At 44.8% G+C, this 14,399-nt stretch overlaps 1 protein-coding gene across 3 annotated transcripts in view; it reads right to left on the bottom strand.

The window, feature by feature from the left end:
• The window catches only part of efna2a (ephrin-A2a), an 89,053-nt gene extending 77,255 nt beyond the window's left edge, over positions 1-11,798 (bottom strand). For 2 of the 3 annotated variants that reach the window (XM_037125092.1, XM_037125094.1), the window contains exon 1: positions 10,928-11,798. In XM_037125092.1, coding sequence (XP_036980987.1) covers positions 10,928-11,070 — 143 coding nt within the window. In that variant the 5' untranslated portion in view covers positions 11,071-11,798. The remainder of the gene's footprint in view (positions 1-10,927) is intronic. The other variant, XM_037125093.1, reaches the window with a different exon arrangement.
• Between the last annotated feature and the right edge of the window lie 2,601 nt (positions 11,799-14,399).

The following is a 14,399-nucleotide window of genomic DNA, read 5'->3' as shown; positions in this document are numbered from 1 at the left end:
CACAAATCTCCTGAGGTAGTGATGTAAACACTGCAGGTCCAGCTGCATGGCTAACTGAGCTAACTAGCTAACGGCAGCTACAGTTAGCAGCGGTTACTCCGGTTACATATTCCCCCTGTTGGTTAGTGTCTCAATTCAACAGGTGGCCAATTCTTACATACTGTACCTTGAAAAATAAGAAATTATAAAATATTGAACTTTATTTCATTTATCTTAACAAATCAAAAACGATCCAAGCAAAACAAACAGTCCTTGAAAGAAACACTGCGAGCAAATCAGGACGTAGTTTGCCATGTGTGCACTATACAGACCTTTGTTCGCAAATTCGTGTGCTTTTTAAAATATGTATTTCCTTTTTCAGGATAGAACAATGGAGACAGTGTGATTAAGAAGCGTGGATTTGACAGTTTGTAAGTCTGACTGTTTCATGACGGGTTATTTCCTCGTAGAGACTGCCTGCCTCCCCTGTGGGCATCGGCTGATTGACAGTAAGCAGAGAAAACAACTAAAGCTGCAGTGATAGGACTCGACTCGACTCAGGCACAGTCAGAAGGAGATAAAAACTGAAGTGCGAGCAAAATACATGTTTCGCCACGATCTCATTAGCAATCGTGGTTTGGTTTACCTCAGGGTGGTTGACACTAAAAGGCTACATTTAATCCTCCGGGTTACACGATGGAGTCAACTCACGCAGTTGTTTGCACTCTGCTGATTATATTTATGGTAATGATTCTTCATTAGTCTTCAAATGAGGAAAAAATAGCAACCAAAAAGCCCATCACTCTTACTCAAGCTGACATCCTTCAATCTCCGAGGCAGCTTTTTACAGTCTGATTAGCATCTTGAAACGCAAGAATGGAGTCGGAGCTGACAGTAAATCTGCACAGAAGTCACCTCTGTGAACACACATCTGCATCTGAACGCGGATACACTATTTTAAAAAAAGCTAATAAAAAGCTAAATTGATGTCAGACGATAGCCGATTGATCCCGAGATTGCATTTCAGCCGATGCTATTCTGCCCTCCATGTGGGCTGTTTACCTGCATGTGAGCAAAAAAACAAAACAAAAAAACACTGAAATATGATGAGCCAGAACGCTTCCAATAGCAAAACCATCTCCTTCGCCTACAGATTCCACGTATGCAGATCTGTGTTTATGGTGATTAGACCTCTTCAGAGCAAATATTTTGCAGCTCATCACAGCACGCCATGTCACAGGTCTAATTAATCTCATCAACGATGCAGCGCCAGTGAGCCCACCTCTGGAACACCTGCATGGAATGCATTAATGTAATCAGCTACATCTGTGTTTTATATTGAGATGATATGTTTGCTGTAAACACAGATATAAGATAGTGAAAAGCTCCAACAATAAAGAATACAACTATAGCTACCAAAATGCAAGTGACGCCTCTAATCGCAAAGATTTGTTCGACAGAGCTGTACAGAGCTGAAGGTATAATGGATCAACACTGAGAGGATTACACGTCCCTTTTTCCTGCCACTCGGGCCTCACAAAGCAAACATAGTGACATGCTGGGTTGTCGTTGACCTGCAATCTTGCTAGACACATTACCAATCCCGCTGAGATTGTCTTGTTAACGACAGAGCAAGAAATACCAGGCAGCGAAGCTGAAAAAGTCAAAATACTCATAAAACAGGATCGGAGATCGTCCGTCTGCTCCAAACGGACAAAGCTCCTGTGTAAAATACAGTCGTCATAATCCTTATACATCAATTGCTGTACTCAGATATTTATATTCATAAATTCAAGACAGTCAGTCTTGATTAATGTTTTATATTTCTCTTCTTTTTAGCTCTGAAATCAAAGATTGTTTTTAGGAGGTAGCAAATGTTCCACCACCCGTGCTCGTGTCCCTTATTTACTCCACTGTATCTCTTCCTCTCCTCCAGAACCATATCATTACGCTGTTTGAATCCGCTCTCTTTGGCAGAATTCAAAGGTTTATTTATTCACCAGAGACAAAGGCAACGGCTCCGTGGTCAAGCAGCAAAAGAAGTGTTTTGTCAAACAACCGCTTGTTTTTTCTTTTTTTTTTTTGACATTCGTACTCTAACTAAAGGGAACTGGCAGTGCATTTAACATCCTCAGACAAACTGTTCCACTCTGATGCCCCTGAATATTCAGATGACCTCCTCCTGCCAATCATCGCATTGAATCTGCTGATGACTAAGATCAGCTACAGTGGATCTTGTTATGTAACCGTCTCCTCCTGCTGAGCCGGGAGAAATCATTTCCGATGCAGGAGCCCTGACTTTAATTACTCAAAGTATCATTTTTAGCTCGACGCGAGAAGGCTGTGGATTCCGCAGATTACTCCTGAGACCGGCTTTCTCCCAGCGTGAGCCGCAACAGCACTGACATTTTAAACACATAACACTGTCCAATAATGTAGGTCAGGGCAAGAGAGCGCAACCCTGTGTACTCCGGCTTTACGTGGGTATGTACAGAAAAAAGAGGCTGCCCGAGGCAGGGTCCTGGACAAGAAAAACATGCTAACTACATCCCGACGGGGCGAGGGGAGGGGGGGGAGAGAGAGGAGAAGTCGTGATGGAAGGCAGAGATGAGAGAGAGTGGAAGATGAGTGCTTGAAAGAGAGCGAGAGAGAGAGAGAGAGAGAGAGGATGGAGAGAAAGAGAGGTGGAGTGGGTGGTGGTGGTGATAGTGGTGATAGTGGTGGCAGTGGAAGATGGTTTTAACCCAGGGGCAGGTTTGAGTCTGACAAACTGTCAGTAACTGAGCAGGGCTGACTACAAGTCTACATGTAAATTGGATGCAAATCTGCGCATGTGTGTGTGTGTCTGTGTGTGTGCGGTAGGGCTGAGGAAGTGCTAGTGACAACACATATCACTGGGCGCCACAGGGGACACGACGGACAGGCAGTAGTGTGTGTGTGGCTTTACGTGCAGGGACTGTTGCCGATTGGGTGTGCAGTGTGTGTGTGTGTGTGTGTGTGCGTACGTGTGCCGGCATATGAAAGTTTCCCCGTGCCGTATATGCTTGAGTGTTCGGGCTACTTCTCTCTCAAAGGAAGTGCAAGAGTGTGTGTGTCTGTCTCCAAGGAGATAGATTCAGTCCCATAGAATGAGAGTGTCGTCAACCATCAGCGCTTCTCTCTGACATGGAGTTCCTCAAAGACGCAGAGATGAAGAGAGAGAGAGGAGAGAGAGGGAGGAGGAACAAAGATGAAGAGGGAAAAAGAAAGTCTTTTGAAGGATAAACCACGGGATTAGATAAGGTGCTCCTTCTGGACCATTGAGCCAGCCTGTGTGTGTGTGTGTGTGTGTGTGCGCGCGTGTGTGGAGGCGAGCCCATTGCTCAGAGCACATTAGCTGCTCGGGGTGAACAAAGCCCCTCACCTGCAAGCTTTATAATATGGGCCTGGCAGCCAGAAGGGGGTTCAGAGTGTGTGTGTGTGCTTGTGTGTGTGTGTGTGTGTGCTTGTGTGGCAGCCAGTGAGTGAAAAAAAAGATGGGTTTTTTACTCAATAGAGAACCAGACTGGGTTTTATGTGACTGTGCGCATGTGTGCCATATCTAGCTTTCACTACAGTGCGACTGTGTGTGTTTGTGTGTGTGTGTGAGTGAGTGCGAGTAAATAGAAAAATGGAGGCTGCCTAACCTATTCAATAGACAGCCACTCTGGTTTTTATGTGATTCTGTGTGAGAGTTTGTGACCTAAATCTGGCTGCCACTGCCGGGTGTGTGTGTGTGTGTGTGTGTGTGTGTGTGTGTGTGTGTGTGCGTTTCTTACTGTATGCCTTCACGCGTGTGGCTCAAGAAAAAAATCCCTTTTATTCGAGTCTGGGAGATTTCCAGATCTTCTTCGAGTGTTGCGATAATGTGTGTTAGAGTACTTTGTTACTGTGCGCCTCCACGTATCTCATCACAACAAGAGGGGATGGACAACACTCCCGAGTGTGTGTGCGTGCAGCTGCTCTCCCGCCGTGACCAAAAGTGGCCGGAGCTGTTTGAATTGGATTATCTCATACATTTTCTATTATCCAGCGGGACCTTGAAAGAGATAGGCCCTGCTGAGAGCCAGAGCCCCTTCGTAAAAAAAAAAAAAAGGCTTTGGCCAATTTGTAATATGCCTCCTCTCTCAAGTTGGAACACTCGCTTAACTCGTTTTTATTCATCTGGACGTATCCAGGTTAGTTTTGTTGAGATCAAGGCGGTCCTAAAAACCAACCTGGCTAACGTTAATTAGCAGGTGAAAAAAAAAAACACATCAGCGCAGACGGTGATTAATCCCAACAAAGCATGCAAGAGAAAAGTAGAGCAAGAAAACAGAGCGGCGGTCGAGAAACATTAATTGACATGATTAAAAAGGAAGGACAGAGGAAATGATCTCAAATATATGTACATAATGATCTCCCATAACCTAAATATATGTAGCCGACATATATGTACAAATCAGATATGAACCCTATTACAAAACGGAAAAATGTCATATATTAACATTTATGTCCAACTCATACGAATATATTTGTATGTATGAATATTACACATTGCATACAATTACATAAATGTCACTAATATTATGTTTACATGAATAGCATATATGTATTTGTAAAAATATGTGATAAACATCCATATGTGCATAGATTAGTATGTACTGTTATATTTTTGACTGGCTGCAGCATACCAATGCTATATGAATATTCAACTTATAGAGATTACTTTTGTATGTATTCAAAATAAAAATCTTACTACGGGTATTTCTTTAAGTCATGAACTTATATTGTTAGATATATGACTAAAATATACGTCGTTATAATGCATGGCTGCAGCTTACCAAATACTTAAATAATACCAGTATTTCTCATTCATGCACCTTATACATATTTTCCTATTTGTATTTCATATATGTTATGAGTCTATAGCTCCATATATCCATGGATGTATGCATGTCAGACTCATATGTTGCTTTGAAGAGAATATAACTGGCGGCATCACTCTCAATATAAAGGGGCAAATATGTCATGCTTAACGTTTCCATATGGGGATCGTCTTCCCACATGAGGGATGTATAAGAATTCTCTTGTCCGACATGGTTTTTGAGGCAAAGTATAGTTCCCACATGAAAATCCTTCAAAAAGGCACCAATTCCTTTTACTTCATTAAAATTTCCAGAATATATGAATATAAAGATATTCCTCATTTCACACGTTTAACCACAGGAGTCAGGATTTCTTTCTTCCCTCACTGTCGAGTCTGTTCTCAGCTCGTGTGCACTGGAGGCTTCGGGTTTCCGCATCGCTCTTGTGTAAGTTGAATTGATGTTGCGATTCATGCTCTTAGGCCCCGCCTCTCAAAATCTGATTTTGCACTGAGCTCAGAGAAAATCTAAACTTCCAGCCATGAAAAATAAAAATAAAAAAAACAGCCTTCTAGTGTCTGCACATACACTGCTCCACACGGAGAGGCTCAAACATTCGACTGCAGGAACAAGAGAGGAAAAACACACACCAACAAAACAAACAACATTTCTATGAGAGACACGAGTAGTCTCAGCTTTCATACCCAGAGTCTGAGGTGACATCTTCTGAAACGTGTACTGTCGCTGCAATATGACGGGTGCAGACAGAATTTCATTTGCTGTCCTCAAAAAGAATGAAACATTGATCTGAGTTCACATGGGGACAACTCCTCAGTTCTGAAAGTTCCAGAGAAAGGTAAAGATTTGTCTGAGCTGCGAGAACATCTGAGACGTGCTGCCGAGGAACTTTTCAGGCATAAAAGACACAAACTATTAATGGTGTTTTATTTTTTGTGAGGTAAACTGCTCTTTAAATATAAGGCATCAAAATGATGAATTATTTTCATGATCTGAGCAGTGACAGTCAATCAAGAGAAACTTTGAATCCTAGTTTTACAGAAGAAGAACATTTTTATCCATTTTGGTATATTTGGTGCACTGTGACCTTTCACCTACAAGTATTGGATCTGTTACAGGAAACACTGAGACAATTTAAGTTTTAAATTAACCTTTTTTTGCATTATATTCTTATCCAACGTAACCATCCGTTTGGATATGTTGGATAAGTTGAGTCACAAACAAAGGAGATCAAACAATTTAGATCAGACTTCAAACATGTATCATCAGAATTTGCCTCTCCGGGCTTCTGTACAGCACCGTTTTGCATCTTAACAATACAACAGGGGCTTGATCTTGGCCTCTGGTCCACCATTAAATTCCAGTTTCGGCCCCTCTAAGGGTGCCCTAGAGCGACATAGCAAAATGTATTTGTTCTCGGGGAAAGAATTGCACGTATGAACCCCTGGCAACCAAGCATGATCGCTAACACATCTCCATTTCGGCTGCTCATTACGCTCTCCTTTATGAACCGGCGCTGCGAAATTCATTAGCAAAAATTAGCCTGTTCAAACATCCAGCAGATACGCGGTAACTCTCGAACATGAGTTTCTGGCCCCCTGATGAATTTCCAATTTTTCACTCTCCCGGTTTTTCAGCTTCCATCACTCCCGGGGGAAATATCCGGCTCTTTTAGCTGCTAAATGCGGCAGTGTGTTTAGCAGCTAGTCAATAACGGTGAGCCTCCGGTCTGTTGTTAGAGCTTTTTACGATCGACCATAAAGTTTCATCATGAAACTGGAACAATGCATCTGACTACATCTACGTTAGCCAGGTGGGTACTACGCTGTGCTCGGGCATTAATACAGGAAATATGTCTGCATATTCCTTCACTGTGTCGCGAGTGACCAGGGAAGTTTGTGGCTGGCAGTGCAAACCAGCGGGTGACTACCAGTTCTATAAATATTAAGTCGGTACTGGTGACCTTGCAGAGAACGCCCCTCTCAAGCTGTTTTGTTGGCGGCAAACTTTTGATGCACATGAGAAGAGACAACACATCCTGATAGCTCAATACAAGCTGTGTGCTTGATGTTGTGTGATCAATTAAGACACACAGCTGTTCCTTTTGCCAGCTGTTTGTGTCATTCCACTGCCTCAGACAATGGCTGCCGCTTGGATGTGATGCATCATTCATGCACATCTCATCAGCGCCTAAATCACCGTCTAGGGTATTAATTGGTGACCTTTTTCAGGAATTTCTTTGCAAGAGTCTGACTTCATCTGAGAGGCATTTCATTTCACTTCATTAAATGTGTCGGCGCATCATTCTTCACGCTGTGTTCAGTATATGGTGTTGAATTGTCGGTCCTACCTTGAAGCGCAAGCCAGATGGAGATGGTTATCTTTCCAGGAGCGTTTACGGGTGCCAGCACTTGCATCGCAACACTTCCTGGTCATGTGATCGAATTACCCAATCAGGAGTTAGGAGGTCAAAAAGGTAAATGTGAGGAAAACCAACTCAGGTGCGTTCAGATGTGTTCTAAATTTCTAGAAACAAAGATGTAATTTAACTTTATTGCGTAATGTCAGCTGCACTGATCTTTGACAGCTCGGATCTTATTTTTATGGCTTTGGACATTTATTATCATTTGAAATTCCTTCTTTTCTGCAAAGCAGTTGCTTAGATGTGGAAATGAGGCTACAAAGAAGTCAGGAGAGTCGAGGAAAGCACGATCGAGTGATAAAACAGCCGAGGGATTATCTCAAACACTTTATTTGGAGGCAAAAACAAATGGAAAATGTTATAAATAATCCCTTATTGCAAGTTATATTGTACAGCTGTATCTCACAATGTAGGAAAAAGTTTAACCAGCTACTTAGTCCATAAAGTGCTATGTTTTTTTTTATAATGTGCAGTTTGGCAGTGGTGGATCGTAAGTTTGTATTTGTATTTAATTGTTGTACTTTTTGATGTTGTACAATTTTCAGATACTGAACAGAGCCCAACGTATGCTGCCGTCTGGCAAAAGCTACAGGAGTATCCGCCACCAGACTACAGAGCAGCTTCTTTCCCCTCAGGCTGTGAGACTCCTGAACTCATTTTCAACACTCCACTATATGTTTTTTTCTTGTGTTGTAATTTTGACCCTTCATTTATCACCGACTCCAAAAAAAACATCAGATAAGGTTATATAATACAAAAGAAAATTATTTTAAACCAGTTGTTCCCACTTTTATCAGCAAACAAAGCAGTGCCTTGTTTGGAGCCTCATCACGTTTCAAAAGTCTATGAATTATTATCAGTTCCGGCAAAGACTTATTTCCCTACCACAAATCTCACAGTGTTGTATTAAAATAACTCTTTGAGGTCCAAAGAGGTCAGGTAATCCGTTATATCACAACGACTGATTAAATGTTTTTCTTCTTTTCCACCTCATTAATCTTCTTACACCATACTTGTCATTTACACTGGGGACCACTTTATGACGTGACCAATCGTTGCCCCCCCCTTCACTTCATAGAAGCATAATCAGTTTACAACATGCTAGATAATTGCTTGCACCAATAAACTGTTACCAACAGATGAGATTGAATTAATTTTTATGCGCCTTTATGCAATTTTCCCCCGCTGCAATTATCAGCTGTGACCGTGTACAATCCCCTCCTCGCTACACTGTCTAAAATAAAACATGTTTAAAAGGCTGTTTTTCTTTTTCAGTCCGAGCCCTCATGTCTCCACTACTTTTCAACACAAAGTGACGCCCGTGTCTGACAGCTGCTCAGATTTATCCCGTGGAGGGCTCCCAGCCTCAGCTCGGGAACAACTGTACACAATAGCCAGACTTGTGCATGTATATACGAAGGTAAGACTGGCTCTGTCTCGACCAGCTAGATACTGCTCACACGTTGATGTAGCAGGTCTGCAATTCTATTATACGAATCACGGGGGCCAGTCCTTTTTTTAAAAATTACATCCAGTATATTTTGCTGTTAGTTTCCTGTGCTTTTATTTTGGTAAGATTTTGAATAGTTGACTCTTACCTATAATGGAGTAATTCTACACTGTTGTGTTGTGCCAGATGTTACTCCCTGTGCCTCTTCTCTTTGGGGAATTACTTATTATCACCGTCATCTCACCAGTATGATTTTCAGACTGCTCTATTTCTGACCTCCTCTTTTTTTTCATGTGATTTCACAACATTCACAGATCACAGCGAGTAACTCCATGAATACAATAGTTCCTGTTCTGACCCAAAGTTGCAATAAACCGCACACATCCTGTGCGTTCTGCCAGAGCTGGAATGAATTCACTGTCTGTGGTCTCATCTCCTTTTTGGCCCGTGGGGCCGGTTCCCTCAAATAAAATAAATAAAGACTTGCTGTAATCCTCAAAGTTTAGAGAGAGAATTAGCCTCAAGATTAAAGTTGAGGAGATGAATGCTGTCAGTGGAAAAGGTCCTCACAAGTGCAGTGGGACGAGCGAGTTTTGTGTGTGCAAGAAAAAAAAAAGAAAAGAAAAAAAGAAAAGGCGCAGCATGAGCAATGACAGTGCCAGGGTCTAACAGGGGGAACCAACCTCGCCAGGGCTCCAGAGCCTAGATTCATTGCTTTAGTAGCAATGCATTTTTGATGTGGCCCCTTTCTGCTTCAACTTCCTCCGTACGACCCTGACGGAATAACAGCGCCCCCAGCATCCTTCCATATAGCTTAAATTTACCCTGTGACGTGTGCGATGTGTAGGTGTTTGTGTGTGTGTGTGTGTGTGTGTGTGTGTGTGTGAGAGAGAGAGAGAGAGAGAAAGAGAGAGAGAAAGAAAGAGAGAAAGAGAGAGTGAGTGCGCTGAAAAGGAGGGAGACGAAAAAGAAAGACGGAGAGACAGAGGGAGACAGCGAGAAAGGGAGAAAATGTTCCCCCTTGCCTGTTAAATATTTGAGGAGCCTTCTGTGGAAAAGTGATGCAGTCAGAGACAGGGCCTGTTAGCTCAGTGTGTGTGTGTGTGTGTGTGTGTGTGTGTGTGTGTGTGTGTGTGTGTGTGTGTGTGTTTGGTTGATGCGGAGAGAGAGACAGGGCTGTTAGTTTGAACTAATTCAGCCGTGAGCGAGAGGGAGCACTTTCACTGTTTATTTATCTACCTGGGAGAGAGAGAGAGGGAATGTAGAAAAAAGAGAGGGAGAGCGAGGGAGGGGAAGGGGAAAGGGTGAGATAGAGGGGGAGAGAGGGAGAGAGAGGCTGGCCAGGTTGTCACAAACCATTAGACAGACGGGTCCAGTGTGCTCTGCCCCATGTCAATGAGAGGCCTGGCTAAAGACAACTGTGTGTGTGTGTGTGTGTGTGTGTGTGCTGCTGTGCATGTGTGTACAGCCTCGTGCACGTGTGTGTTTTTGTCTCTTTTTCATGTTTGTTTATTTATGGATGAGAGGTTTTTTTTTTCTTGCACTGGTCTTTGCAATTGACAGAGAAATAATACGCACTTGAGTTTGCTGTCACAAGTGGCTGGAATTGGCTGGAAGAAAGGTAGAGGCTTAGTGTGTGTGTTTGTGTGGGTGTGCGTGTGTGAGTGAGAGAGAGAGAGAGAGAGAGTGTGAGTGTGTGTGTGTGTGTGTGTGTGTGTGTGGGGGGGGGGGGGGGGTAAATCTCTAGACACTGATGAGAAGAGGAGGCAGGATGCCCTCATTGTTTAAGACAAAAGGAAGCTCTCTGTGCCACAGAACAAAATATCCAGTGTGCACACACACACACACACACACACACACACACACACTCCTCCGCTCGAGCCTGCGTGTGTGAGAGTGTGTGTCTCGCTCGCTCATTGTAAAAGACATCAATATTGCAATATTCAGCCCAAACACCGGAGGAAACAGGAAGAAAAAGGGCGTAAAAACTGAGGGTGGAGAGGGTGATGTTGTCAGACAGCCTGTGCTTGAAATGAATAAATCTATAGAAGTGTGTGTTTCTCTGCCTGCATGCTGGACATGTTGAGCAGCATTTTTGAGAGTCATACATGTCAGACAGGTACACACACACACACACATACACACACGCAGGCACAAACGCACTTTTTAGGCCTAACTGGCAGTAAAACTCACTTGGGGTTGGAGCTGTTCCAGTAGACAGCGTGTCTGTCAAATATGATCTTCTCCTCCGCCCACACGGTCACCCAGGACAGGATGGTCAGCACCACCACCTCCATCACACACCTCTGCCCGAGCTGGCACAACATCATAGACATCCAGGTGAATCTCTCTCTCTCTCTCTCTCTGAATGGGATCAGGCTTTCACTGCTGAGCTGCTGCCGTCGCTGCAGAAATCCTCTCTAGATCATTAATGTCCGTCTGCGCGTCTTTGAACGAATCGGGACGGCGGTGCATGGATCGTTAATTGGCTTGATGCGAGCTCCGATAACCTCCACGGCCGCTTTCAAGTCATACTGAACGGTCTGAATTCACTTTTGAACTTGGTGAGCCGCGGACGGAACGGCAGGACACGCATGTTATTTCAGAATAAGCGCGTCGTCGGCGGGATGCTGCGAGTGCGTCTCCTCTGCAAGGTCCGAAACTTTTCTCCCATTACGCGCAGCCGGGGGGAGAAAGATGCGCCACCTGGATTAGATCCCCGTCTTCCTCCGGGTAAAAAAAAAAAAAAAAAAAAAAAAAAAAAAGAAAGAAAGAAAAAAAAAATCACAATTAATTGGACTCCAGAATTCACCCGAGGTTCGTGATTCTATCCGCGGTGTCGTTGCTCATCAGAAGACGCACGTCAACATCAAGATCGGCCGTCATATTTATTTACCTCAGATCGGTGCCGGGTGTTCAGCCTGACGCGCGCTTTGTTCCGCTGCTCTCGCGTCGCGAGTCTCTCCACGGCTTCAAACCTGCGTCCACTTCACCCTTTTCTGTGATTGCAGTTGAAAGAAATACATCCCAGGCGGACGAGCACGCTCCTCTCCGGTGGTTTCAGTCCAAACTTAACGCACAATAACAACTGCGAGACGGGAGCATCCTCCTCCTCCTCCTCCTCCTCCTCCTCTTCTCTCTCTCTCTCTCTTTCTCTCTCTCTCACACACACACACACACACACGCACACACACCACCAGCTCTTAGAGCATCTCAACTTGGTGATCCCTCCGCTGTCACTGGCTCTAATCCAGACGCGGCTCCGGTCGCGGTGCGCCTTCGCTCTCCGTGCGTCACGCTGACCGGCGCAGCCACAGAGTCGTCGATGATCGCAGCTTTAGTCCGAACATGCTCCCCGTGCGAATCCTCAACCTATGGCGGCAACGACACATACACCGGCACCCTGATTCGGTCTAAGTAACCCCCACCCCCCTCGTTCTCTCCCCATCCAGCCTTCGCGTTTTTTTTCTTTCTCTGCGCGGGCGGGGCCTGTGGCCGTGCCGTGCCGTGCCGTGCTTCCTCCGGGGACTCGGGGCTGGCTGACTCACTGCGTCCCCGGTGAAACTCAACCGGGAATATATAGAAAACTGACATAAACACAGTTTTGATTTGAGAAAGTTAGCTGACCCGTTTGGTACGACATGAATCGGGGTTCTGAGTGCAAACACATGAATTAAGATGAAATGTCGTGTTAATTGCAGCCTGGATTGTCTTTGTTTGCGAGTGTTTACTTTTTATTAATCACCTCCGCAACCATGTGTTTGACTGAAGGCGGTTCGTGGCGCAGCTGGACATGCAGAGCGCCCATAAAGTTCTCTCTTTGTTTGAAAGCTGCGGCCTGATGGATGAGCTCAGGGAGGGAGAGAAAGAGGCCGTGTGATGGATCGCTGGAACGGTGGAGTCATTTTCCATCAGTGTCCATTAGGCCCAAAGGGCAAGCGAAGGCAGCACCGAGTCTAAAACCTGTGAGCCATAAACCCTCCAGATAGCTCTGTCTGACAGAGCGCTGCCACCCCTGCTGCCTTTGTCTTACGCGTGTGTGTGGGAGTGTGTGCGCGCAGACTCCTCTCCAAAAACATATCCATCTTGGGCATTTAGTCTCAGCGCCAATGGAGGGAGGTAGAGTAACTACATTGTTTCCACAGAGTGCTCCATGATTTTTCTAGCGTGTGTCAATAGCTTGGGAGAGGATTGATCCTCGCTGGAGCTCGTTCTGGGCTCCACGAGATGGGAATTGATTCAAGGGGATTATTTGCAACAAGCCTGCCTTCCTCAAAGGGAACCTATTTTGTGTATTTTTTCCCCCGCTCGCTTTCATTGTCTTATAAACAGTCTTGCATGTGTAAAAGGTCTTGAAAGTTAAAGAAGCACCAATGAAAAGGAGAAACGCTGCTCCCAAAGTGTCTAAAACATCTCATCAGTAGCCCCGCCTGTAATCCTGTGTCTTTGTGACATCACCACGTCGCACACTTGCATAATTTATGCCTATTTTCATTGTAGAAGTGAAGCTAACTAGAAACTGAAAGCATCAACATAACCAGGCAGTGAGTGGCTCAGGCATGTGTGAGCTGACCAATCAGAGCAGGCTGGGGGGGTCTTAAAGAGACATGAGCAAAACCGATGTGTCTTCTGAGCGTTAAAGCTCGTAAACTTATTCTAATAGTAACCTGAAATACAAGTATGAACCTGAAGATGACAGAGAAAGCGGTCTTCACTCACAAAACGGACTTTCTGCGGCGTACAAGTGTACAGACTTGTTCCGCTCTTCCCGAAGCAAAGTGTCCCGTGTCGTAACTTTGAAGTGAACCTTCTCCCTGCCGCTCCATCTTTCACATCTCATTGTGCCTCTCGGTCGGGTTCCTTTATGCAAAGTGCCCTAGTTTTGCTTTGCCCTGCTCTGCCTGCAAAGTAATGCCTATAATTTGGGCTGCATGAATTCCAGCGGAGGCAGGGAGAGAGAACCCATGCACCCCCATAACCCAAATACAGCTGCGTGTTGTCCGCCGCTGTGGATGAATTATTCAACATCTGTCTGAGGCGTGCATATGTAAACAGGTGGATGGTCTCCTGATGGCTTTTTTTTTTTTTTTTAAAGGGGAGCCACTATAGACCAAAAAGACATCCTTCACCTCGACTGTTCCTCCTCTGCCGTGTCACTCCAGAGAGGGAGGGGAGTCTAAATCTCATGTAAGCCGTGCAAAACCACGCAGTATTGGGTGTATTCAGACATGAAGGCCTCCTAAGTGATCCTAAATCTAAGTGAACGCGGGGTCCAGAGAGCCGGAGCGCGGACGCACGCCTCTTTAAAAGGGCGTTAAATCCTGGAATTTATAGCTGGTTAAGTCTGTGATCGCTCTGCGGTTTAACTCCAACAGACATAAATTACAGACACACAAATTATCTCTTAAAAACACGGAGCAGCTGTGCGCATGTCTTTCTACAAGCTGTTGACTAACAAAGGCAGCCATTCTTCAAGGCCTGGGCACATCGATTGATATTTCTCGGCGACTGACTGGCTGTTGTGGAGATTGAACATGTCACAAGTTGTATACAGGAACGGTCTCATGAACCGCTTGACCTCCACCTCCACCGCCCTGCCTCAGTCGCCACCAGGTTTGCATTTGTGTGTGGCCTCGGTGTTTGCCAGTATGTGCTTGATTAGAGA

The sequence above is a fragment of the Acanthopagrus latus genome, chromosome 16, assembly GCF_904848185.1.
Source record: "Acanthopagrus latus isolate v.2019 chromosome 16, fAcaLat1.1, whole genome shotgun sequence".
NCBI classification, from domain to species: Eukaryota; Metazoa; Chordata; class Actinopteri; order Spariformes; family Sparidae; genus Acanthopagrus; species Acanthopagrus latus.
This window is presented reverse-complemented; position numbering and strand designations above follow the sequence as displayed.